Source organism: Xenopus laevis, chromosome 5L (genome assembly GCF_017654675.1).
Source record: "Xenopus laevis strain J_2021 chromosome 5L, Xenopus_laevis_v10.1, whole genome shotgun sequence".
Taxonomy (NCBI): domain Eukaryota; kingdom Metazoa; phylum Chordata; class Amphibia; order Anura; family Pipidae; genus Xenopus; species Xenopus laevis.
Genome location: NC_054379.1, coordinates 170,245,648 through 170,271,288, shown reverse-complemented (window position 1 = coordinate 170,271,288; position 25,641 = coordinate 170,245,648). Strand labels below are relative to the sequence as shown.

At 44.7% G+C, this 25,641-nt stretch overlaps 3 protein-coding genes across 5 annotated transcripts in view; 1 reads left to right on the top strand and 2 right to left on the bottom strand.

Annotated features, from left to right (window-relative positions):
• Positions 1-3,247, top strand: part of ift172.L (intraflagellar transport 172 L homeolog) — a 30,550-nt gene extending 27,303 nt beyond the window's left edge. The window contains exons 41-48 of the mRNA XM_018262175.2: positions 16-126; positions 1,215-1,334; positions 1,622-1,717; positions 1,824-1,883; positions 2,017-2,115; positions 2,314-2,467; positions 2,588-2,679; positions 3,084-3,247. Of these exons, the coding sequence (XP_018117664.1) occupies positions 16-126; positions 1,215-1,334; positions 1,622-1,717; positions 1,824-1,883; positions 2,017-2,115; positions 2,314-2,467; positions 2,588-2,679; positions 3,084-3,173 (822 nt within the window). The 3' untranslated portion in view covers positions 3,174-3,247. The remainder of the gene's footprint in view (positions 1-15; positions 127-1,214; positions 1,335-1,621; positions 1,718-1,823; positions 1,884-2,016; positions 2,116-2,313; positions 2,468-2,587; positions 2,680-3,083) is intronic.
• Positions 3,248-10,118: 6,871 nt separating this feature from the next.
• On the bottom strand, positions 10,119-22,231 carry krtcap3.L (keratinocyte associated protein 3 L homeolog). Its single transcript, NM_001095622.1, is given in 7 exon segments — positions 10,119-10,554; positions 11,456-11,543; positions 11,675-11,809; positions 11,912-12,112; positions 12,306-12,365; positions 12,636-12,820; positions 22,185-22,231. Coding segments are annotated over 6 exon segments (708 nt in total). The 5' UTR covers positions 22,228-22,231; the 3' UTR covers positions 10,119-10,554; positions 11,456-11,459.
• Positions 22,232-24,400: 2,169 nt separating this feature from the next.
• The window catches only part of nrbp1.L (nuclear receptor binding protein 1 L homeolog), a 36,380-nt gene continuing 35,139 nt past the window's right edge, over positions 24,401-25,641 (bottom strand). For 2 of the 3 annotated variants that reach the window (XM_041562142.1, XM_041562141.1), the window contains exon 19: positions 24,401-25,582. In XM_041562142.1, coding sequence (XP_041418076.1) covers positions 25,484-25,582 — 99 coding nt within the window. In that variant the 3' untranslated portion in view covers positions 24,401-25,483. The remainder of the gene's footprint in view (positions 25,583-25,641) is intronic. The other variant, NM_001091195.1, reaches the window with a different exon arrangement.

Sequence of the window (25,641 nt, the reverse complement as noted above, 5' to 3'; positions counted from 1 at the left end):
TCTTCATTATTGTAGAACTTCAACATCTACAAGCGGATCTTTGTGGAAATGGTGAATGCGGATGGACTGAATCAGGCCGAGGGGTACCACGCGTGGGCAGAACTACGTGATATGTTGTACCAGCTGGTAAATCTGAATAAACCCACTCGTTTGCCACTTATTTATTGTGCCAGGGCTCTACTTGCAATGCCAGTGTTCCTGTGCCAAATGCATGTTCCTATATAAGGACATTATCATGGGGAGCAGCCGGTGACACAAAGCCATGGAGCTGGGCACTGAACTGGCAACCACTCCAGCCTGTGCCCAATTTACCCTCTGTGCTGGGGCTAATCGTCTGATCCTAGCGCCAGGGGTATGATGGTAATGCAGGTGATGGATATCTGGGGGAGTTTGGCTCCCCCCCAGTGGTGTGCCCAAGTCACAGGGTTCATGGTCATCCCATCTCTGGTCATGGTTAAAGGAGGAGATGGGCAGGTGGGTGGGAAGATGATGAGCTCTGGTGCTGTTGGGTCACGTTGGTTAGTCTGCTCCCGAAACTATATGAGAGAAGATGGGATTAGATGCCGGGGGCAGAGGGGGCACAGGGTGGCAGTTAGGGAGACAGGACAGGTCCAGCCTGAGGGTAGAGCGGCACTGGCCTGTTTATATGAAGAGAGGAAGTACCAGATCCCAGAGAGGAAGTGAATAACCTGGTTACATGTTTGGATGAGAGGAACCTGAGAGAGACGGGAGTGGGAGATTGGACTGGAGCGATTGGGTCAGTAAAGAGATTCCAGGGCAGAACTGTGGGCTGTGGGTCACATGAAGGAGGAGAGGGTGACGGGGTGAGTTCAGAAAGAGGATGTGGGTGACACATTCATGGGCAGTGGGTGAGAAGACAAGGGAATGACCATCCTTACGGGGGGCTCTAACTACACTTGCTGGAGAGAAATGGGGGCACTTGTACTGGCGACACCTCATGTAAAGGGGTGAGGGAAATACAGGGGGGGGTGTAGGAGTGAGAGAGGAAAATTGGGGTATGAGACCACCATGAGAGAGAGCAGCCTTGGGGGCGCAGCGGGTACCTCTCACGTAACTCAAGTGACCCCAGTAACTGCCATGTTGCCCTGTACCATCACATATAATAACATGGCGCCTCTCTTTCACCTGGAACTCTGTGATGATTGGTTCTAGTCAGTCATGTGCCTGTAATGACTCTGTCCCTCCCCCGACAGTGTGAGAACCTGATGAAGTCCAGTGAGGTGAATTCTCAGGCCCATCAAGACTTTGAGCAAATGTTACTCATTGCCCATTATTACTCCACTCGCTCAGCCTCACAGGGAGTCCCACAGCTGGTGAGTCATGCAGGGAGTTGCTCTCACTTTTATATGGAACTCCCCTACACTACTTGCCTGATTCCTGCCTCCCATCTCTGACTCCTCCCTCACCTGCCCCTCCCTTACCTGCCTCCTCCTCTCTACTCCAGTTCCTCCCTCACCTGCCTCCTCTCTCTCTCTCTCTCTGGCCTCAATATTCCATGTTAAGAGGCAATTATCTTACATTCCCATCCAGTCTCCCTTTTCCAAACTCCTGGCTGATGCCCCAGAATTCCCTGCTCTGACTCTCAGTATTTGCCCTGTAGGAAGTTGTTGCTGCCAAACTGTCAGTTTCTCTCCTGCGCCACACGGACGTTGTCCCGGCAGACAAGGCCTTCTATGAAGCTGGAATGGCTGCCAAGGTATCAGTGTTGTACCACTTGAGTTGTGCCCCTCCCCTTACACCTGTCCGTCATTTGTAACTGCCACATTAACCCCCAGTCTGGGACTGACTCTCGTTTCCTGTAGGTGACGGGATGGAAGAACTCGGCCTTCATTTTCCTCAATAGGTTTCTGGACCTCGTAGATGTAAGTACCGGAGTGGAATGACCCGTCTCTGTATGGGGCTAATGGTGGGCGAGACACCCCTGGTACAGAGCAGTGTGTGGGATTGTGTATTAGCAGCAAGTGTTTAATTGTAACTCAATGGGACTCTCTACAGGCCATCGAGGAGGGCAGTTTGGATGCTCTGGACCATTCGGATTTTCAGGACACGGACATTCCCTTTGAGGTTCCTTTACCCGCGAGACAGCACGTGCCTGTGAGTGGTTCCCCCCCCGTGGCTCATTTCCACTGTCTCCCCCCATGTCTCGTTTGCACCTCCCGGGGGTGTGTAATTGTGTGTGTGTCTCTCCTAATGTGATTCCTGCAGTCTCACAGTCACATGTAAATACTGATACAGTGTGTGTGTTACAATGATATGACAGTTGTGTGTCAGTAAGTGGCTGCTGTGTTACAGGCAGAGAAGCGAGAGGAGGTGCGGGAGTGGGTTCTGGCCGTGGCTATGGATCAGCGAGTGGATCAGGTTCTGCCCCAGGATGAGAGAGGCTCCTACGAAGGTTCCCTTATTGGCAGAAGCAGTGGGATCCACTCGCTGCCGTGTCTGATAACTGGTGAGTGTGATTTTGGGGTTCTGTATATACAGTAAGTGCTGAGCCCCAGGAATATATTGGGTGGTGGGTGCCAGTTATAGTGACAGAACCAGTATGTGACATGACTGTAACTCCCTGCAGGATTCCCGGTGCTCAGGAACAAGATGGAATTCAAGCAGCCAGGGAAAGCCGCCAACAAGGAGGACTGGAACAAGTTCCTTATGGCTGTAAAGGTGGGTTCCTTCCCCAGGGGCGGGTGCTGCTATTCTGCCCCCAGGTATTTCTCCCGTCACCTACTGACTTGTGTCTCCTTCCTCTCAATACTCCTAATATTCCCCGGGGGTGAGTAGAGCTGGAGGGTCTCCCCAGTGTCCGTATCAATTTCTAATGGATCCAGTGTGGGGGGCGGCTCATGTGTTTGTATGGAGTGTATGAGTGCAAGCTCTTGCCTTTAGGGGGGCAGGTGATTGTGACAAAGACAAATGTGACCTGGTTGGACTAGAGGAGCCTCCAAGTTGTGTGTCACCTGCACTTCTCACCTCCATAGACAACAATAGAATAGCACCACCCATAAGGATAAGCTGCAGGACAATAACAATCAGTTCACCAATCATTGTGTCTCTTGTCCCACCCCCAGACCAGTCACAGCCCAGAGTGCCAGGATGTGCTGCAGTTCATTGGCCGATGGTGCGGAGGCCTCCCCAGTTCCAGCTTCTCCTTCCAGTGACTCCTCCCACCTTGACATGCTGTGACGCTCGTGCTGATATCTGTATGTGTTGTACAATAAAGTTTCTTTATAAATGAGCGGTGTCTTTATTGCACCACCCAGGGGCACTTAATGGGCAATACACGGGCCCTGCACACTAAAACATTCCACACGTGTGTGTGTGTGCTGGGAGACAACAGCCTTTGGCCTAAGAGCTTACTGTATTCTACAACTCCCAGCACCCATCCAGTGCTGAGTTAGAGACTGATGGGAGTTATAGTTCAGTAGCAGCTAGTGAATTCCCTATTGGCTGGAGGCAGCAGAGAATATTCCTTATGGTGACTGAAAAGGGTGACAAAAGTAGCCAAAATGCGCCAGGAACCAGCCACCAATGCCCAAACCTTTATGCACTTTTGCCCTCCCAATTGTGCCTGTATGTTATTCACACACTTAGATTGTAAGCTCTATGGGCAAGGAGCAGCAGAATGAGGGCAGGTATAAAGCAAAAATGATGGTGTTTGTGTCTGGGACACACAGAGCACTCCATTTGCCAATAGGCTTTCTCATAACTACACATGAGCTCCGCCCAGTCTGACCCTTCTGGTGACACTCCTTTTTCCTGCATGCGCCGTCGCATTGGTAAGGCCAATGAATGTGAATGTCATCATTGCTCCCAAGGCTGACATGGCCTGATTGAGACGACCCTTTGCTGAGAGAGACTCGAGAAGGAACTGCACAGACTGACCTTTCTTTAGTTGAGGAAAGTAATAGCAACTCTGTTCCGAGTTCAGCAGGACCCCTAAGAAAAGCTTCCTCTGAGATGGAATGAGATCTGATTTCTGGTAATTGATCTTCCAACCCAGAGACTCTAGCCAGGAAATTGTTCTCTGTAGATGACGGACCAGTAGTCCACTGGAAGATGATTTCAACTGCCAATCGTCCAGATAAGAAACAATCGGAATGTTCTGGGTTCTCAGAAAAGCTACTACCACCACCAAGACTTTGGTGAAAATGCGAGGAGATGACAATAGACAAACTTGTCGTGTGCTGATCTTTCATCGCAATTCTTAGGAACTATTGAAGTCCCTCCCAAATCGGAATATGGAGCTAAGTGTCCTGAAGATCAATCGTTGCCATGAAATCTTCTTGCAAGATTCAAACTGCTTCCATCCTTAAATTTATTTTTTTCATGAACGTATTTAACCTAAATTGATTATCATCCGAAATTTGCCTGACCGTTTGGGGACCAAAAAAAATGAAGAATTAACTCTCCTCTTCGAGGAACAGGAACCAAAACACGGGATTGCACAAATTCCTGAACTCCCCTAAATAGAAATGTTCTCTTCACAAACTCTCTGGGAACTCTTGTGCAAAGAAATCGAGGTCTTGCGTGCGAGGCCAGCTCGAGCCTGTATCCTTCCCTGATAATAATCAGAACCCAAGGTTCGCTGGTGATCCTTGTCCATTCGTGAAAAAAATAATAAAGCCTTCCCCCTAATAAGTTGGTGTTAGTACTGATCCATCTTAGGAGTTTCTTTTGATCGATTTCCCTTTGTCTGAGGTCTACCTGGTCTGCCATGGATGGAATGAAAAAAGGTCTTATTCCTCTCTAGGTCCTTTGGACTGATTTGACGAACGAAAAAAGTTCCTCTGGGGAAAAAAAAAAACTTTATCCTCCGGCAATAACTTCTTTGTCTCTCCTAGTTTAGAAACCAGAGCCTCCAACTCTTTACCGTAAAGAAAAGGACCCTCAAAAGGCATAGCACAAAGCTTGTTCTTTAATGCCAGGTCTGCTGCCCAATGTTTAATCATAGTGCACACCTACCAGCTACAGCCAGGGCAGAAGACCTAGCTGCCATTCTAATGCTCTCTACCAAAGCATCACATAAGTAACCTGCCGCTAGCTTAATCATTTCCATATCTTGATCCAGCTAAGTAAGCCAAAGCCTAATAGACCGGATGACACAAGCTGTGGCCACTCCTGGCCTAAACCCGTTGCAGAAGATTCAAAGAGTTTTTTGAAAGCAAAAATATAACGAGAGACTTTCTTTCCTTATTATTGACTGTCTGTCAACACCTGTGGTTTTGGGGCTGCCCTGGCTCTGCCTCCATAATCCGGTCATTGACTGGTCAGTATCCCAGATTTCACATTGGAGCCCCTTTTGTCGGCAGAATTGAATCTACAAAAGATGAATGCGGCTTTGGTGGACCTCCGCTCACTTCCTTCTGCCTATCGAGACTTCGCTATGTTCAGTAAAAAAATCTGCGGAGACCCTCCCACAGCATCGGTCTTCCGACTGCCCCATTGATCTACTGCCTGGTACCATGCCTCCCCTTGGCCGTACATATCCCCTTTCACCCAAAGAGACGAAGGCAATGAAGGAATACATTCAAGAGAATCTCCAGCGTGGTTTTATTCGCCCCTCTTCCTCAACTGCAGGTGCCGGAGAATGGAGAAAAATAGATGGCAGTTTGCGGCCCTGCATCAATTGAGGGCTCAGTAAGATAACCTCCAAAAATCGCTATCCTCTTCCCCTTATTACTGAACTGTTCGACCAACTCAAGGGAGCCTGTCTCTTCACGAAGTTGGATCTTGGAGGTGCCTATAACTTGATCTGCATTCGTGAAGGTGACGAATGGAAGACTGCTTTCAATACCCCCGATGGGCACTACGAGTAGCTAGTAATTGCTCTTTGGTCTCTGCAATGCAACCGCAGTCTTCCAAGAGTTTGTCAATGACATTTTCAGGGACTTATTGGGGCAAACTGTTGTGGTGTACCTGGATGATATTTTGATATTTTCCAAGAACTTGTTTGAACATCGTACCCACGTTAGGTAGGTCTGCTCTCATTTAAGGAAACATTCTCTGTTTGCCAAATTAGAGAAATGTACCTTTGAAACTTCTAAAATTCCAGAGGGGTTTGAGATGGATCCAAGTAAGATCTCTGCAATCCAGGAGTGGCCTCTTCCTACAAGCACTAAGGCCAAACAAAGAATCATTGGCTTTGCTAATTATTATAGACAGTTTATTATGGGCTTTTTTTCTAAACTCGCTCCAATACTGGCCCTTATCCGGAAGGGAGGAAAGCCAAATTGTGGTCTCCACAGGCTTTGGAAGCATTCATCTCTTTGAAAAGATCTTTTCTTCCGCTGCTGTTCTCAGACATCTGGATCCCCTTCTTCATTGAAGTTGACGCATTGGATATTGGTGCTGGAGCTATTCTATCCCAAAGACAACTTAGCGATTGGAAACTTCATCCTTTTTCTCCAAAAAATTCTCCCCTCCACTACAAAATTATGACATTGGCAATCAAGAACTTCTTGCTGTCAAATTAGCTCTTGATGAATGGAGACATTTATTGGAAGGTTCTGCCACCATATTCACCGATCACAAGAACCTAGAATATATTCAAGACCTCAAACGATTGAATCCTAGACAGGCTCGTTGGGCACTGTTTTCCAGTTTTAATTTCATTATCGCCTACCGTCCTGGTTCCAGAAATAGGAAAGCAGAGGCTTTATCCAGAAGCTTTGGGCCTAAAGATTCCCACCTCAAAGACAACAATCTGATTATTCCTCCATCTAAAATTGTGGCTGCATTATTCCCTTGGATGGCTTCTCAAATCCTGTCAGCACAATCCTCTGCACCTTCCAATACTCCAATTGGAGTGGCTTATGCTCCACCTGAGCTCCGTCATTCCATTCTTTGTCAGTCTCACAACTCCAAACAGGCGGGTCATCCCAGAATAAGAGAGACTACTGATTTATTATCTCGCCTTGTCTGGTGGCCCTCTATTCGGAGAAATGTTAAAGGACCAGTAACATCAAAAATTCGTTAGTATAGAAAGACAAATTAAACTTTAAAATAGCAAAGCCTTTATTAAGAAATAACTTACAGAAACTCCACTTCCTTTCCTCTAGAGAAAAGGCGACAGGGCAACGACGATCCATCATGCATCGCTCGATTTCTTCTCCCATATTCTACTGACAGCTTGTGAAAGGCTTAGTGGGCTCCCCATTAGCTTCCAGGTGTCGAGCGCAGGAGGAGGTAGCGAATCTACAACGTACCTGTGGCATGTACAGTCACAAGAAACTCCCACACTGCGCCAACAGCGCAAACATATTTCATTTGCAGGCGCTCCTGACAGTTGGGGCAGTCACAGGTGTAAGGTGCATCGCTTGTGTATTTGATGGCTGGGTGCCAAACGATGAGCACTCTGTCCTCTTTGCAGCGCTCTCAGGTTTGATCCTGTAGTTGCGCCCGTTAGCTTGGAATCCACAGAAGGAAGGAGCATTGATGGAGATGGGATCCAGCCAGGAGCGCACTGTGCATCTGCCGCAAGGTGGGACTGGCCCACCCACGAGTTGCATTTTTAGTAGAGGACAGGAAGCGGAGTTTCTGTAAGTTATTTCTTAATAAAGGCTTTGCTATTTTAAAGTTTAATTTGTCTTGCTGTTTTTATTTCTTTCTATACTAACGAATTTTAAAAAAAAATTTTTTGATGTTACTGGTCCTTTAAAGACTTTGTAACGTCCTGTTCTATTTGTGCTTCATCCAAATCTGAACACTCCCCCCCCCAAGGTCCGTTACCCATACCATTTCACAAATGTACCTGCGGCCAATGATCAAGTTGACCACATGTCCGCTATCTGGAAGGCTACAAGATCCAACTTAGAGAAAAGTTCTGCATCTCAAAAATGTTTTGCAGATAAGAAACGTGTCCTCCTCCTCAGTACTCCCGCGAGGATGAGGATTGGCCCTCCACCAAGAACATTCACATTAAAGTTCCTACTCATAAGTTGGGTCCCAAATTTATCGGTCCTTATCGTATAAGTGAAATCATCAACCCTGTGGCCGTTCGGCTTAAACTGCCTCCGGAGATGCGGATTCTGAATGTCTTTCATGTTTCTCTCCTCAAACCAGCAGTGATCGGACAGTCTGCTTCCTCTCCTGCCCCCATAACTGTGGATGGTCATCAAGAGTATGAAGTAGAGAAGATCTTGGACTCTCGCATTTCCAGAGGTTCCCAATACCTGGTGGAATGGAGAGGTTTTGGGCTGGAGGAATGCTCATGGATCAAACATTTGGACATCCATGCTCCATTTCTTGTACGGAGGTTTGAAAATAGATTTCCTTTTAAAACCCATGGAGGAGGTGGTACTGTAAGGAGCGATTGCTGGCGTCTTCCTCAAGATGGCGCCCAGGGGAACCGTGTTGGACGTCAAGACGCCAATCTGGTCGCAGCGTCATGATGCCCGGCTTAAAAATGTACGGCGTCAATGCACGTCAGTGCGTGACATCATTTTGGTGCGAAAACTGGCCTATAAAGGGATGCCAGAGCCCTACAGTCATTGCCCGATTATAGGTTCAACTTTATGGTGTTCCTGGGTGTGTTATACGCTAATGTGATTCTTGATCTTGACTTCGGCCTGTCTCCTGACTAAGAACCTCGCTGCCTGAACTGACCTTTGCCTGGATTGGACTACTCTTCTTCTTAACCCCTTGATACCACGATCTGTGTTTTGGAGTCTACAGCTTCCTCCTTGGTCCGCAACTCCAACCTGAGCCTTCGGGCCCTGACAAGCAGTAACTTTAAAAGCATCAAAGGTCGGTTGCACATTAGCTTTGAACCAGGACATGAACTCCGACATGGATTCAGGCACATCCTGCTGAAAAATTTCCTTAACGCAATCTTGACAAACCGTCCTAGGAAAATCACGAGGAAGTCTTGCCTTGCAAAGTGCACATCTCTTAGATCTTCTCTACCTTCCGAGCGAGAGGACATGGCTATAAAACAAGAAAAGAACTATCAAGCACTAGCCGATAACACCCAGCAAGCAGGGTTATGCTACTTACCAGAGCAGAGTCAAACCGTTCAGTAGCCGCAGTGTAGGGAGAATTACCGTAGCAGCTGCAACTCGGATTTTACATTTTGCCGTTGGGCCGTCATGTGACCCACAGTCAAACCCGGAAGTTAACTACTCAGTGCAGGGAGCGCAGCACCAAACATTCTGGCCACCAGAACAAGAACAGGGAGGCCCCGCGGCTCAGAGGGGAGGAGCTGCCAGTTGGATTTCCCTCAGGTACCGACAGTCCTCCCCGTGCCGCACGATACCCTCCAACAGCCTCAAGCTGCACTCCCCTCTTACACACTGGAGGAGTCTAAAAGAGAGAGGGTGGAGAGGAACGCACCACAAACCCACAACTAGAGGTGAGCAGTCAGACCCCCTACAAGAAATCCTGCTGGACCCCCAATACCTACCTAGTCCTCGGAGGACATGAACCAAGAACACCGGGGATAACAGAAGGGGGAGGAGTTTTGTTCTTGTTTCCTGTTCTAGGAGGAGGGGCCATGTCTCTTGGTATGCGTTGCCAGGGGACCTGAAGGAAATAAGATTTTTCTCATTAATTTACAGTTAGTGGAATTCTCATTATTATTTATAAGCGGAATTGTCCTTTGAGTGAAGAGACTGTTCCAGGTACATCAATTCCCACAAGAAAAGCCGGAGCAGAGCCTGAAGTCATGTGACATTTGGCCCCACCCACACTTATTGCTCCACCCCTCCTTCTGATTTATTTGATCCTGCCCCTTCCCACTTTCTCGCTTATTCCCCCCCCCCCTTTGTCATCCCAATGTTGAATGACTGCCCCCCCCCCAGGGCTGATCTCTGTGCCCCCCAATTAGCAGAGTGTCATGTCCAAGGAAGAGCCCAGGGGTCAGTCACGCACAACTGCCATGTGGCTGCACAACGGTGTCCCTTTAGGATCAGCAAATTTATGTTTTTAATGATGGAACTTTCCCCAGTCTGGTTACTAAGATGCCACTTCCCCAAGCAACCAGGTCTGAGAGAATGAATAGGAAGAGGAGATGTCTCGTTGGCACTTTGAGAATGAGGGGAGGGGGGGTATGGGACCACATGGACACTTGCTTTTATCCAACTGGAATCACTGAAAAAGCCATGTGACACGTTTAAAGGGAAAGTTTATTTTGGATAAAAAAAAAAACCAAGATCAAACAACACAATGATATAAAAAAAAACTCGTTTCACGAGACATTTAAACAGAAAATCTTCTGAATCAAAAACCCAGTGACTGGCACCAGGGGGCCCTCCATGAACTTCAGCCAATGGCTCTACAGGGACGCGGGGAGTTGCCAATAATCTCCAGGAAGGGGCCCAAAGGAATCTCACAGCAGATGAATCCGAATGAAAAGCAGAAGAAGGGCCCCCAGGGGCCCAACAAGTGGATATAAATAGTGTCGAGCAGCTGCAGTCCCAGTAATAACAAATTCCACTCCTGGCCAGAGACATCCCCAAAAGTCCATTGGTCCGAGTACCACCCCCACACATAGAGGCTGGGGGGCCGCACAAAAAGAGGAGCCAGGGGAGAGAGAGAAGAGACCTGCAAGAGACAAGCACAGCTGGGAGTTACAGTTTTACTATTCTGCCCTCTTCTATCTTGTTACTATGGCCAGTGTCCCTGGCAACAAGAAATAGATTGAAGGATAGAAAGGGTCAGAATAGGAGTGAGAGGAGGGGGATCATTTAAGCCTTTTAGGGAGCAGAGACGTATTTTGGATTTTCCATTTAAAACCACACGTGTCATTAGGATTCAACTACGAATTCAATGTCACATGTTAACATAATGGGATTGTGTCTTTTTGACCTACTGAATTCTGTCTGTTCCAGAGCTCATCAATGACGTGATGGATTTAGATTATATATATAGTATATACTCCTGCATTCAGATATTTCACTATATTTACTGATTGTAACATCTATACACTTAGAATACACTGTTTTATATTACTTCATGGCTGAGCTACGATGTTACTGGAAATACATAAATAATAATAAAGGAGATGGAAATAGTCCCACATAGAGGCTTAAAGCAATAAGATATAAAGGGAGTGGGCCAACCTCTTTGATTTTTGATTGGTTTTAAGTAAAAATGGGTGGGATCACCTGGGTATAAATTCGGTGCCTAACATGCTATTGACAGAGACACGTATGAGGGTATGAAACGCGTAAGGGTATGGGGTCAGTCTGTACCATTTTAAATGGGTTTTGTAATAAACTTTCAATTTTTAACTAAGAATTGAGCCTTGGGACATTTATGTTGGATTTATATATTTATAGAACAAGAAAACAGACCCATAGAGAGACACAGTGTGACATCACAGGAGTGCCGCAGGGTGGGGTACACTGGGACCCCCATATGTCACACAACTGTTGTACAGCCGACACACGGGGGCAGCACAGAGACCCCCTACAGACCAATGATACAAACCAATGACACTTACCTGTCTATGCCGAGGCCTCAATAAGTTGGTGGGTTTCTGGCCTGGGACCCTCTTCCAATCGCTCCTTCTCAGCCTCCTCCTCCTGCATCTGAGAAAAGAGGGGCATAAGGTTGACATTGAGCAGCAGGAGAAAGGTGACAGTTAGTGAGGCCTCATTGAGTACAAGGCTGCGGAGGAACTGACACTCACCATACCAGTCCCCCCAGTACAAACACTCACCCGTTCCCTGAGGTAAGTCTGCCCACACGGGCCAATCCCTCGCAGTATAAAAGCCACCACACAGCACCGAACTGACAGTAGCACCTCAACTGCCGACAGGAACATGGAGGGAAACCAGAGAGCCAGTGTGGTGTCCTGCAATCGACCGACACACAGACATTAGTCTCACCCGTGTGTCCAACAGAATGGACTCGCCCACATTCACACCCCGTGTCCCCCCAGCAGCCAGTCACTTACATAGATCCGCGTGGTATCAAACGGGCACTCGTTGCTCATCACCACAGAGCGGGTGTCGGCAGGCAGAACCGTGGAGTTGCACCCCGATATCAGATTCTTCCCCCCATTAGCGATGGTGAGTGACACAGCGAGGACCAAACCCACAAAGCAGGCGGCTGAGAGCACAGAGTTCAGCAGAGACAGAACCAGCAGGGCCCATTGCTGTACAGAGGCAAGAAAGTGTCAAGGGGCGGGGCCACTACACAACCAACATTAGCCCCACCCACTGGGAGCACCAAGCCCCTCCCCACTCAATTTCTGGCACCAGGACTGCCCCCCCAACTTTCCCTCACTGACACCAGAACTGGGCCCCCCCCCACTCTCTCTCCGGCACCAGAACTGCCCCCCCACTCACTATGTGGACTCTGCGGAGGTTGCGGGACGCCAGGATGGCACAGATTCCGGCTGAGATGCTCTGGGGAAAGATGAAGAGAAAGATGGGGCTGTTACTATGGTAACAATACAGTCAGTCAGCATTAGGGTAACGTTAGGCCAAGATATGGGGGTTCCTACTCCAGACAGACACAAACCGGGACCCCCACCCCATTCCCAACCTTTAAATCAATGACAGAAAGTGGGGAGACAGGGCACCTCCCACCCACAGATGTGGAACTGGCCCCCGGGGGAGATCAGACTGAGATCGGATAAAGGAAAGGGAATTACCCAAAGCCCGGCTGGGACTTACCAAGAGCCCCGACACCACAGAGATGACGTTGGCAGTGAAGTATTCGGGGCTCACTCTCTTCTCTGGATTCGCCACGTGTCTCAGCACCGTCCCGTGCACAATGGCCCCCAGAATGAAGTTGACGTGTCCCACAAATATCAGGGTGATCCCCGCTCTCATCAGCTGCCGGGGCCCCTTCTCCAGACCTGCCAAATAGGAAACACTGTAACCACAGGCTGCAGGGAATCCTCTCCCTCATACTGGGAGTACCCCACCTTATTAACCCCCCAAGAGCTGCTGGGAATACTACACAGTGTTCTGTACCCCCCCCCCACAGGCTGCAGGGAATCCTCACCCTCATACTGGGAGTACCCCGCCTTATTAACCCCCCAAGAGCTGCTGGAAATACTACGCAATGTTCTGTAACCCCCCCCCCCCACAGGCTGCAGGGAATCCTCACCCTCATACTGGGAGTACCCAGAGGGATATTGTCATGGGAAAACATTGTTTTTTCAAAATGAATCAGTTAATAGAGCTGCTCCAGCAGAATTCTACACTGAAATCCATTTCTCAAAAGAGCAAACAGATTTTTTTATATTCAATTTTGAAATCTGACATGGGGCTAGACACATTGTCAATTTCCCAGCTGCCCCAAGTCATGTGACTTGTGCTCTGATAAACTTCAGTCACTCTTTACTGCTGTACTGCAAGTTAGAGTGATATCACCCCCTCCCTTTCCCCTCAGCAGCCAAACAACAGAACAATGGGAAGGTAACCAGATAGCAGCTCCCTAACACAAGATAACAGCTCAAAAATATATCCTGGAAATGACTAAATATAAAAGTCAAAAAGCTTTATTACATACATAAAAAACTGGTACATACTGACCGTGCAACAATCCACTTTACACGTTGCGTAGCCCCCAGTACTGAGTCACACGTGTGTTTGTTAGTATCACATGTATCACACAATTTATAACCAGGGGGTCCCTCCCTATTCTACTACAGACAGTCCATACAATTGCCCTCCACCTGCTTAAAGTTACTATTGTATAGGCTCCTTGTAATCCTAATTGGAGGAAAAAAAGAGAAAAAGTACAATTATAAGGAAATGTATGATAAATTAATAAATGATGCCTTTAAAGATGGGATTATCAACAAAAAGGTAAAGTTATTCCTTATGGTGGAAAGTCCGAGGGTGGCAACGTTTTCTCTTTTACCAAAGATTCACAAAAATTCACAAAAACTTCCAGGGAGACCCATAGTATCTGGAAATGGTAACGGAAAAAGCCAGCCAATACCTGGATTTTAGGGTCAGACCCATAGTAGAGGGTCTGCCATCTTATGCCATAGACACCTTGGACTTTATCTCACAAATAGAAACAATGGAGATTGATGGGGAAATCCTTCTGTTAACCCTTGATGTTGAATCTCTCTTTACATCCATTAAACATGAAATAGGATTAGAAGCACTTTTGTATTTTTTGTCTAAATCCCCGGGGGACAATGATGAGATCATAACCTTCATGTGCAAATTGATGAGGTTTGTTTTGTGTTTTAATTACTTTACGGGGAAAATTTTCTCTTCAAACCCAAGGAACAGCTATGGGGACTTCCTGTGTCCCGTCTTTTTTTGGGATACTGGGAAGAGACCATAGTCAAAGGTGAAGCCCTGGCCCCTTTCCAGAGTAAAATTCTTAAATGGAGAAGATATATCGATGATATATTGATTATCAGGAAGCCACACAATTTGTTGAGAAACTTAATGACAACAACATGAATATCAAACTAACCATGGAGATATCGAATAAATCAGAATCTTTTTTAGACCTCCTCATCATGAACAACAATGTAGGAAAATTACAAACCAAAACCTATAGGAAGGAAACAGCAACTAATTGATTATTAACATACTCAAGCCTCCACCCTCACGCAGTAAAGGTGAATTTGTAAGAATTAGACGTAACTGTTCATCAGTACCTATGTTTAAGGAACAAGCCAAAGAACTAAAACATAGACTCAAACTAAGAGGTTAAAAAGAGCACATCATAGAGCTCTTTACACAGATAGATCGACCCTATTGGAGAAAAAACAAAAGAGCCCGAATGCTGAATCAGTGAGATTTATAACTACTTACAATACTAACAGTACTCAAATACAGAAGATTCTTAATAAATATTGGCCAATTCTACTTGAAGACATGACCCTAAAAACAGTCCTTCAAGATAAAGTATCCATCTGTTATAGAAGGAGTCCGAATCTAAAGTATATGTTGTCTAGAAGCCATGTTCAGGTCAGGAACATACAGTGAATGACTACATTAAAGGGATCCTGACATCGGAAAACATGTTTTTTTCAAAACACATCAGTTAATAGTGCTGCTCCAGCAGAATTCTGCACTGAAATCCATTTCTCAAAAGAGCAAACTGATTTTTTTATATTCAATTTTGAAATCTGACATGGGGCTAGACATATTGTCAATTTCCCAGCTGCCCCAAGTCATGTGACTTGTGCCTGCACTTTAGGAGAGAAATGCTTTCTGGCAGGCTGCTATTTTTCCTTCTCAATGTAACTGAATGTGTCTCAGTGGGACCTGGATTTTACTATTGAGTGTTGTTCTTAGATCTACCAGGCAGCTGTTATCTTGTGTTAGGGAGCTGCTATCTGGTTACCTTCCCATTGTTCTGTTTGGCTGCTGGAGGGAAAGGGAGGGGGTGATATCACAACTTGCAGTACAGCAGTAAAGAGTGATTGAAGTTTATCAGAGCACAAGTCACATGACTGGGGGCAGCTGGGAAATTCACAAAATGTCTAGCCCCATGTCAGATTTCAAAATTGAATATAAAATAATCTGTTTGCTCTTTTGAGAAATGGATTTCAGTGCAGAATTCTGCTGGAGCAGCACTATTAACTGATGTGTTTTGAAAAAAAAAATTTTTTCCCATGACAGTATCCCTTTAATTGCAGAAGCCAAGGGGTTTTATACTGTTTGGAGTGCCCCTGTAATAAAATATATATAGGAATGACAACTCAAATGTTCAAAACCAGAATCCAACAACACTGCAGCTCTATCAGAACTGCTGGGAATATTAAAAAGTCAGAAAAAAACATTATCTACAGTAGCACAACATTACAAAACACATCATTCCATGGATCCTTCTAAAATGAGAGTGTGGGTTTTGGAAAAAGTAAATTTGGGGATTAGAAAGGGTAATCTGGAGCAAACGTTACTTAAAAGGGAAAGTTTCTGGATTTTAAAGGAGAAGGAAAGCTCCAAGACAGTTTATTGCCAATAGATTATCTGCAATAGTACAAGCTAGAATGCTATATTTATTCTGCAGAATGCTTTACCATACCTGAGTAAATAGCTCTAGACACTGTCTCTGTTTGTTTAGGATAGAAGCTGCCATATAAGCTTGGTGTGACATCACTTCCTGCCTGAGTCTCTCCCTGCTCACTCATAGCTCTGGGCTCAGATTACAGCAGGGAGGGGAGGAGCAAACTGAGCATGCTCAAGCCCTAGCCCTGGAGGTTTAAGATGAAAACAGTTAGTCTGATACAGAAGCCCATGAGTACACAATAGAAGGAAAGAAATGTGATGTTTCTTTTGACAGAGGACTCAGAGCAGCATTACTTTGAGGGGTTACTGGTGTATTTATATAGATCTTTCTGATAAAGCTTACTTACTTTTAGCCTTTCCTTCTCCTTTAAGATGAATAGTGTATCTCCAACTGGGATCAATGAAAATAATTTATATACTGCCTTTTTATGAATCATATATAAAGATTAGGTCCATACTGAATTATCTGTTTAAATGCATTAATAAAAGTTATATTTTAGGTCTTATTAATCTTAGATAAATGGATATTTATATGTTTTTATTCTGGTGATACCCATAATTAAGATGATATATTCTTAAGCCTAGACAGGTTATCCAGGAACAAAAATGGCGAATCCACAGTCCCGCGAGAGTGAGTCGGAAGAGAATGGGGATTGGATATCTCCACGCCAAACACATCTGAGCTCCCGCGCGATTGCGTGGCGTTATCACGCCGGGACGTACATTCGATTGCGTGGCGTAATCACGCCGGGACGTACATTCGCGCACACGCAGAAGTCTTTAAATAGTCCGCGTCCTCGTGGATTCACTTATTGATTGCCTTGAGAAAGCTCTTTTAGCGAAAAGCGCGTTGGCAAGATTGATACAAAGTTTTAAAAGCTTTTTTTAAACAAAAACGTATTTTTTACCTCAGTGCGCTTACTTTCACTCTTAAAGTGATACTGTTATGGGAAAAAAAAAAATTTTTCAAAATGAATCAGTTAATAGTGTTACTCCAGCAGAATTCTGCACTGAAATCCATTTCTCAAAAAAACAGATTTTTTTATATTCAATTTTGAAATCTGACATGGGGCTAGACATATTGTCAATTTCCCAGCTGCCCCATGTCACGTGACTTGTGCCTGCAGTTTAGGAGAGAAATGCTTTCTGGCAGGCTGCTGTTTTTCCTTCTCAATGTAACTGAATGTGTCTCAGTGGGACCTGGATTTTACTATTGAGTGCTGTTCTTAGATCTACCAGGCAGCTGTCATCTTGTGTTAGGGAGCTGCTATCTGGTTACCTTCCCATTGTTCTTTTGTTTGGCTGCTGGGGGGGAGGGAAGGGGTGATATCACTCCAACTTGCAGTACAGCAGTAAAGAGTGATTGAAGTTTATCAGAACACAAGTCACATGACTTGGGGCAGCTGGGAAATAGACAATATGTCTAGCCCCATGTCAGATTTCAAAATTGAATATAAAGTATCCCTTTAAAGAAAGCACTGAAGGTTTTCATCTTCTTGTTCCCTAGAGGAATTGGGGCATCGGTCTATTGGGGGTAGTACCCTACGGGTCTTCTGTTAATAATTATTATTATTTTGGTGAGGGGCATTAGAATTCATTATTCTCCTTCTTCTTAACTACATCCTTAAAGGTTGTTGGATTTGTAGTCTTATCGTTTAGACAGCTCTTCATCAGACGGTTTAAATAATATTGTGACTACAGTCCAGTACACTTTGACTACCTTAACTTTGTGGTGCCCCTGAGATAGAAAGAAATTGAGACAGGGATTTTGGGACAGCTCCACCATCTCTATTTGCTTTTTTCAATCTAATCAATGAATTCAAGTGCTCCAGGAAATCAATTACCCTTTCTAATGTTTATCTGATCAATTGCATTTGTAAAGCATTTTTTAATGAATTATAGGAATTTTGAAATAATCAGTTGAAGCACTTGACACTTTATATTTATTATACAGTAATATCAAGGATAGATCAGTTCTCCGTATTTTTGAAGCACTAGCACTTTGTATCGATAGAGGAATTACTTTTAATCTACAATCTGTAAGCTTAGAATGGTGGTTTAATTAATGCTCATATTCATTTCTTATCAGGCACCAAGCACTTTATTATAATAATCATCACTTAATTTAATAGAATTGAATTAGTTTTATTAGCCAACAATTCATTTAAAATTTTATTTAAAAGTTGTTAAGCCATGAAATATATTCCGCAAGCCTAAGTAGAATTACAGGGTTTATATTTATTGAGTTTGGGTCTATACGGGGGACTTTTTCTCTACTTTTCCTCCAATTAACTATATAAACTGACCAAGTCAGACCCCTGTATACATCTAGCAAACAATATAGAAACATATCACAGGTTTTCAGATTTTTCTTGTTGACTACTTGTATTCCTGACATATCACTTGTATCATAAATGTTACTGAGAATAAAAGCTGTATTTATACTTTATACAATTCTATGGGATAACCTAGAGAAAGTGCTAAATGTCCAATTTAGTCAATACATTAATTCTATAGTTGTAAGTCTCACAGGTCTATTCAGCTTTTTGTAATATACTTATAATTCAGCAATTAAATTGTTAGGTTTTTTGTTAAAACCATTACAGGTACATTAAAAGGACAAAACACAATTTACTCCAATATAATTGTCTCCACTGTTGCCAATTTTCATGATCTCTCATATATGGATTTCCTTGATATAGATACATATATATTATACACAGACAAATACAAGATTCCTCTGCACTCAACCCATTATCAATATATTTAAGACAGACATTTTGTGCTACTGAAAAATGCCTTACCCTTTAAACAACACAGGGATTGTTTATCCATATATTGCAATATATTTAAAGGGATACTGTCATGGGAAAAATGTTTTTTTCAAAATGAATCAGTTAATAGTGCTGCTCCAGCAGAATTCTGCACTGAAATCCATTTCTCAAAAGAGCAAACAGATTTTTTTATATTCAATTTTGAAATCTGACATGGGGCTAGACATTTTGTCAGTTTCCCAGCTGCCCCTGGTCATGTGACTTGTGCTCTGATAAACTTCAATCACTCTTTACTGCTGTACTGCAAGTTGGAGTGATATCACCCCCCTCCCTTTTCCCCCAGCAGCCAAACAAAAGAACAATGGGAAGGTAACCAGATAGCAGCTCCCTAACACAAGATAACAGCTGCCTGGTAGATCTAAGAACAACACTCAATAGTAAAATCCAGGTCCCACTGAGACACATTCAGTTACATTGAGAAGGAAAAACAGCAGCCTGCCAGAAAGCATTTCTCTCCTAAAGTGCAGGCACAAGTCACATGACTGGGGGCAGCTGGGAAATTGACAAAATGTCTAGCCCCATGTCAGATTTCAAAATTGAATATAAAAAAATCTGTTTGCTCTTTTGTGAAATGGATTTCAGTGCAGAATTCTGCTGTTGTAGCACTATTAACTGGTTCACTTTGGAAAAAAATTTTTTTTCCCATGACAGTATCCCTTTAAACTGAACAACTATGTCACACTCATCCCTTATCTGGCCATCCTATGCTTAATTTTCATCTGATTCTTTAAGAATTCTATTACTTGAAAAATAGTGGTGAGCATGTGTGTGTGTGTGTGTCTCACTCCATTTGTGATCTACAGTGGTGTGAAAAACTATTTGCCCCCTTCCTGATTTCTTATTCTTTTGCATGTTTGTCACACAAAATGTTTCTGATCATCAAACACATTTAACTATTAGTCAAAGATAACACAAGTAAACACAAAATGCAGTTTTTAAATGAGGGTTTTTATTATTTAGGGAGAAAAGAAATCCAAACCTGTGTGAAAAAGTAATTGCCCCCTGAACCTAATAACTGGTTGAGCCACCCTTAGCAGCAATAACTGCAATCAAGCGTTTGCGATAACTTGCAACGAGTCTTTTACAGAGCTCTGGAGGAATTTTGGCCCACTCATCTTTGCAGAATTGTTGTAATTCAGCTTTATTTAAGGGTTTTCTAGCAAGAACCGCCTTTTTAAGGTCATGCCACAACATCTCAATAGGATTCAGGTCAGGACTTTGACTAGGCCACTCCAAAGTCTTCATTTTGTTTTTCTTCAACCATTCAGAGGTGGATTTGCTGGTGTGTTTTGGGTCATTGTCCTGCTGCAGCACCAAGATCGCTTCAGCTTGAGTTGACGAACAGATGGCCGGACATTCTCCTTCAGGATTTTTTGGTAGACAGTAGAATTCATGGTTCCATCTATCACAGCAAGTCTTCCAGGTCCTGAAGCAGCAAAACAAGCCCAGACCATCACACTACCACCACCATATTTTACTGTTGGTATGATGTTCTTTTTCTGAAATGCTGTGTTACTTTTACGCCAGATGTAACGGGACGCGCACCTTCCAAAAAGTTCAACTTTTGTCTTGTCGGTCCACAAGGTATTTTCCCAAAAGTCTTGGCAATCATTGAGATGTTTTTTAAGCAAAATTGAGACGAGCCTTAATGTTCTTTTTGCTTAAAAGTGGTTTGCGCCTTGGAAATGTGCCATGCAGGCCGTTTTTGCCCAGTCTCTTTCTTATGGTGGAGTCGTGAACACTGACCTTAATTGAGGCAAGTGAGGCCTGCAGTTCTTTAGATGTTGTCCTGGGGTCTTTTGTGGCCTCTCGGATGAGTTGTCTCTGCGCTCTTGGGGTCATTTTGGTCGGCCGGCCACTCCTGGGAAGGTTCACCACTGTTCCATGTTTTTGCCATTTGTGGATAATGGCTCTCACTGTGGTTCGCTGGCGTCCCAAAGCTTTAGAAATGGCTTTATAACCTTTGAAATTGAACTCAGGTGTGATAAACCACAGTTAAGTTCTTTTTTAACAAGGGGGGCAATCACTTTTTCACACAGGCCCATGTAGATTTGGAGTTTTTTTTTCTCCCTTAATAACGTAAACCTTCATTTAAAAACTGCATTTTGTGTTCAATTATGTTATCTTTGACTAATAGTTAAATGTGTTTGATGAGCAGAAACATTTAAGTGTGACAAACATGCAAAAGAATAAGAAATCAGGAAGGGGGTAAATAGTTTTTCACACCACTGTATTTGATTAGTGTAGGAAGTGAACAAGCAGAAGATTAAACGGGACTTTTTAGTACAAACGAGGGACTGCGGGTTGAGTGGTCAAGAGAGGGACTGTCCCTCTAAAAACAGGACAGTTGGGAGGTGTGTGACACAAGATATCGTGAAAATTGGCAACAGTGGAGACAATTAGATTGGAGTAAATTGTGTTTTGTGCAATTAATGTGTAATGGGTTTAATAAAAACCTATTTAATTGTTGAATTATAAGTATATTACAAAAAGCTGAATAGACCTGTGAGACTTACAACTATAGAATTAATGTATTGACTAAATTGGACATTTAGCACTTTCTCTAGGTTATCCCATAGAATTGTATAAAGTATAAATACAGCTTTTATTCTCAGTAACATTTATGATACAAGTGATATGTCAGGAATACAAGGAGCCTGTACAACTGTAACTTTAATCAGATGGAGGGGAATTGGAGGGACCCCCGGATATAAATGATATAAATAAACACACGTGTGACTCAGTACTGGGGGCTACACAAGTGGATTGTTGGAGGGTCACTAAGTACCAGTTTTTTACTGTGTATCTAATAAAGCTTTTACATTTAGTCGTTCCCAGGATATATTTCTGATTATTATTATTATTATTCTATAGAGACTTGGCAGTTGTACAATACACTGGTCTGTGTCGCTCTGTGTGGACTGGACTCCCCTGAACTCACATTTCTTTTTACTTCACAAGATAACAGCTGCCTGGTAGATCTAAGAACAGCGCTCAATAGTAAAATCCAGGTCCCACTGAGACACATTCAGTTACATTGAGTAGGAGAAACAACAGGCTGCCAGAAAGCAGTTCCATCCTAAAGTGCTGGCTCTTTCTGAAATCACATGACCAGGCAAAATGACCTGAGATGCACCTACACACCAATATTACACCTAACCTCCCCCCAGGGCTGCAGGGAATCCTGTGAGTCACAAGGGCTGCAGGGAATCCTGTGAGAGACTGTGAGAGACTGTGAGAGACTGTGAGAGACTGTGGGAGACTGTGAGAGTGAACTGAAGAGTCCGAGTTAAAGCCACACACTCCCCTCCCCCAGGTCAGACCCCACGTGACCGCAGCCCCAGGAGTCCCGGGCGAGTGAAGAGAAAACACAAGTCGGAGCCGCTGTTTCTCTTACCGAAGCCGCAGGGACGCGTCTCACTACTTCTTCCACCCGCCATTGCTCCTCACCTGCCGGCCCCACCCACCTACCTCGCGTCACTATACCCGCCGGCCCCGCCCACTTGCTGAATAACCGCACCTGAGACAAGTCTCCTCACACCCGGGACACACCCTCCCTCTGCGCTTGCGCAACATCCCACTTCATTCAGTGCGGAAACCGACTACTAACCACGCCCCTTGTCACCTGCAACAGCCAAGTGAAGCTCCGCCCCTGCTCCTTACATTGCCCAATAGCAGCACAATGGACACGCCCCGCACAGGTACTCAACAAATGATCAGAATATAATGAAGTTCTAGCTCCACCCCTAATGCTGCCAATACTGGAGCCTCATCTTGTGCCCTTACCTGTCACTCACCTAATGTCCTGCTGTCTGGGAATTGGATTTCACTGCTCCTTCAACTCATTCATGTAATATCTCCTTGTTGTACAACAGACCTGTGTCTTTACTATAGACACACAGCACAACCCCCACTTACACAGGCCTCACATTGACTTCTACTATATCATTATTATCCTCCTCCTCTTTATAATGTTCCAGCCCTTGTATTTATAGAGCACAGCTTGGCCTTCTCAGCACAGACATCTAAACCTCATTCTCTTTGCTGGGGGTCCCAGTGCCCTCCTGTTACATCACTACATAAATAAAATACATGTGGCCACCAACAGAGATATTCCATCAATACTTAGTTACAAATGTAACGGCCTCTAGACGCCTCCTATAGACTTTGATGAGTGTCTGGATTCTGGATTTTCCATGATATTCAAGTGGGGGGACTCCAGAATATTGTACTTGTCCCTCTGCATAAATGTCTTTGTAGATTTCCAAGTGAGTTTAGGGTCATTGTCTTGTTGGAATATCCGACCCCTGCAGCGGAACTTCAACTTTGTGACTGATGCTTCAACATTATCCTGAACAATTTGTTCATATTGGGTTGAATTCATCCCACCCTGGACTTTAACAAGGGCCCCAGTAGTCCCTGAACTAGTCACACAGCCCCTGAACTAGTCACACAGCCCCTGAACTAGTCACACAGCCCCTGAACTAGCCACACAGCCCCTGAACTAGCCACACAGCCCCACAGCATGATGGGACCTCCACCAAATGTGACAGTCGGTAGCAGGTGTTTTTCTTGGAATGTCGTGTTCTTCTTCCGCCATGTAAAGCGCTTTTTGTTATGAACAAATAAGTCAATTTGTGTCTCCTCAGTCCAAAGCTCTTTGTTCCCAAATGCCTGTGTGTTGTGTAAATGATCTTTTCCATAGAACAAGCGAGTGTGTTTGTGTGAGTGCAGAAAGGGCTTCTCATCCCCCTGCCATACACATGTTCTTTGTGCAAATTGTGCTGAATTGTAGAACGATGTACAGATACACCTGCATCTGCAGCAAGATCTTCTTGCAGGTCTTTGGAGATGATCTTTGGCTTGTCTGTAACATTCTCACAATCCTCCGCATATGTCGCTCCTGGATTTTTCTTGGCCTGTCAGACCTGGGTTTTACAGCAACTGTGCCTGTGGCCTTCCATTTCCTCATTCCATTCCTTACAGTTGGAACTGACAGTTTAATAAACCTCTGAGATGCTTTTTGTAGCCTTCCCCTAAACCCTGATACTGAACAATCTTTGTTTTCAGATCTTTTGAGAGTTGCTTTGAGGATCCCATGCTGTCACTCTTCAGAGGAGAGTCAAACAGAAGCACAACTTGCAATTGGTCACCTTAAATACCTTTTCTCATGATTCGACACACCTGCCTATGAAGTTCAAGGTTTAACCAGCTAATCCAACCAATTTGGTGTTGCCAGTAATCAGTATTGAGCAGTTACATGCATTCAAATTAATAAAATTACAAGGGTACCCAAATTTTTGCACAGCCAGTTTTTCACATTAGATTTAATTTCATACAACTGAATACTGTTTCACTAAAAATCTTTGTTCAGAAAACACCCCAGTACTCAGATGTTCCTGGGAAATGAAAGACATATCACTGTTATCTTTTTTGTTAAAGTTGAGTCAATTATTATGCAGACTGAGAGGGGTTCCCAAACTTTTTCATATGGCTGTACATTAGATGGGTACAAGGAAGGGTCGGATGCCTTTTTTAGCAAGTGGATGATCAGTCCCCAGTCTGTAGTAGAATGAGCATGAGTGTAGCGTAAGTGAGTCGCACACACAGTAATAGTGTTTAATACAACAAACCCAAGTTTTATTTACAGAGAAAATAAAGTAAAACATTAGTTACAAATAAACACGGAGGTGTCACAAGAGGAAAGGGGTGAGAGTTGACACTGTGCAAAGCGACCAGCAATGTATATGAACCTCTCTGTCAGGCCCCCCCTTGGCACCCACAATATAACTGGGACCTTCCCTCAAGTCACCCGCAGAGTAAACTTTATAATACAACATGGGAGTGAGCCATTGCACAGCTGCACTCTATAGGCCATTTGGGACAGTCAGTCTGCCAGTGACATTTCCATTCCCAGTAAACCATGAACTAATGAGAGAGTCGGGGTGCTTGTGACAGACATTGGGGGTGCTCTCTCCTGCCCAGTGGTGGGAGCTCACATCTCTTGTGATTTGTACTTCTGTCAGTATTTTGCTGCTGGCAGTTGCAGGCCGGTTGGGGATGTGACAGTTGTGGCATGCAGGCAGCTAAGAGACTACGCCATGTATACGTGTGAGCAGTATGGCAGCAGCAGCTCAGAGCAGGGGAATAAGCTCAATATCTATCTCTGCACTAGCCATGCCAGCGACTGCCCATTTCCCCAGTAACTCCCTGCAGGCCTCTGCCCCTCACACAGTTTGAGTGGAAGGAGAATAGTTGCCCCATTATTTGGGCACAGGAGAGACAAGTGAGGGAATTATTTTATGTCTAACGTCACACGTGTGATGCCCACCCGGATGCAGGGGGTTAAATAACCAGACTTCTGCAGGGAGTTTCTAGAGAAGAAGCAGACATTGTAAACAGGGGCAATGGAGTGTCCCCTCCTCTCTCACTAAATCACAAAGTGAACTTGGAGTGACAGTTTTGCTACTGGCGATTGCACTGAGGTAAAGCCTGGCGCACACACACAGGAGGGCAAAGCAAAAGCAGAGGCTGCAGGTGCCACTAGGGGGCAGGACAGCTCCTCCCACCCCCAGCGCAATGGGAGGAGCATTGTAACAGAATGATGTCATGCCTAATACGCTGCCTCTTGACATGGAAGGAAATAGCGCGTCTCTGGGGGGAGGGGCTGCAGCGGAGGGAAGGCCATTGTTATTGCTACGATGACACGGTGACGGCAGCCATGTTTCCATTGCGAGTAAAGTAGAACTTGCTGAAAGCGTCTTCAAGTAAACAGGTGAGTCGGCTCTGGTCACACTGTGGGACAAAAAACATGGCGGTCACCTACTGGCAAGTGTTTCCTGCCAACCGGCTAC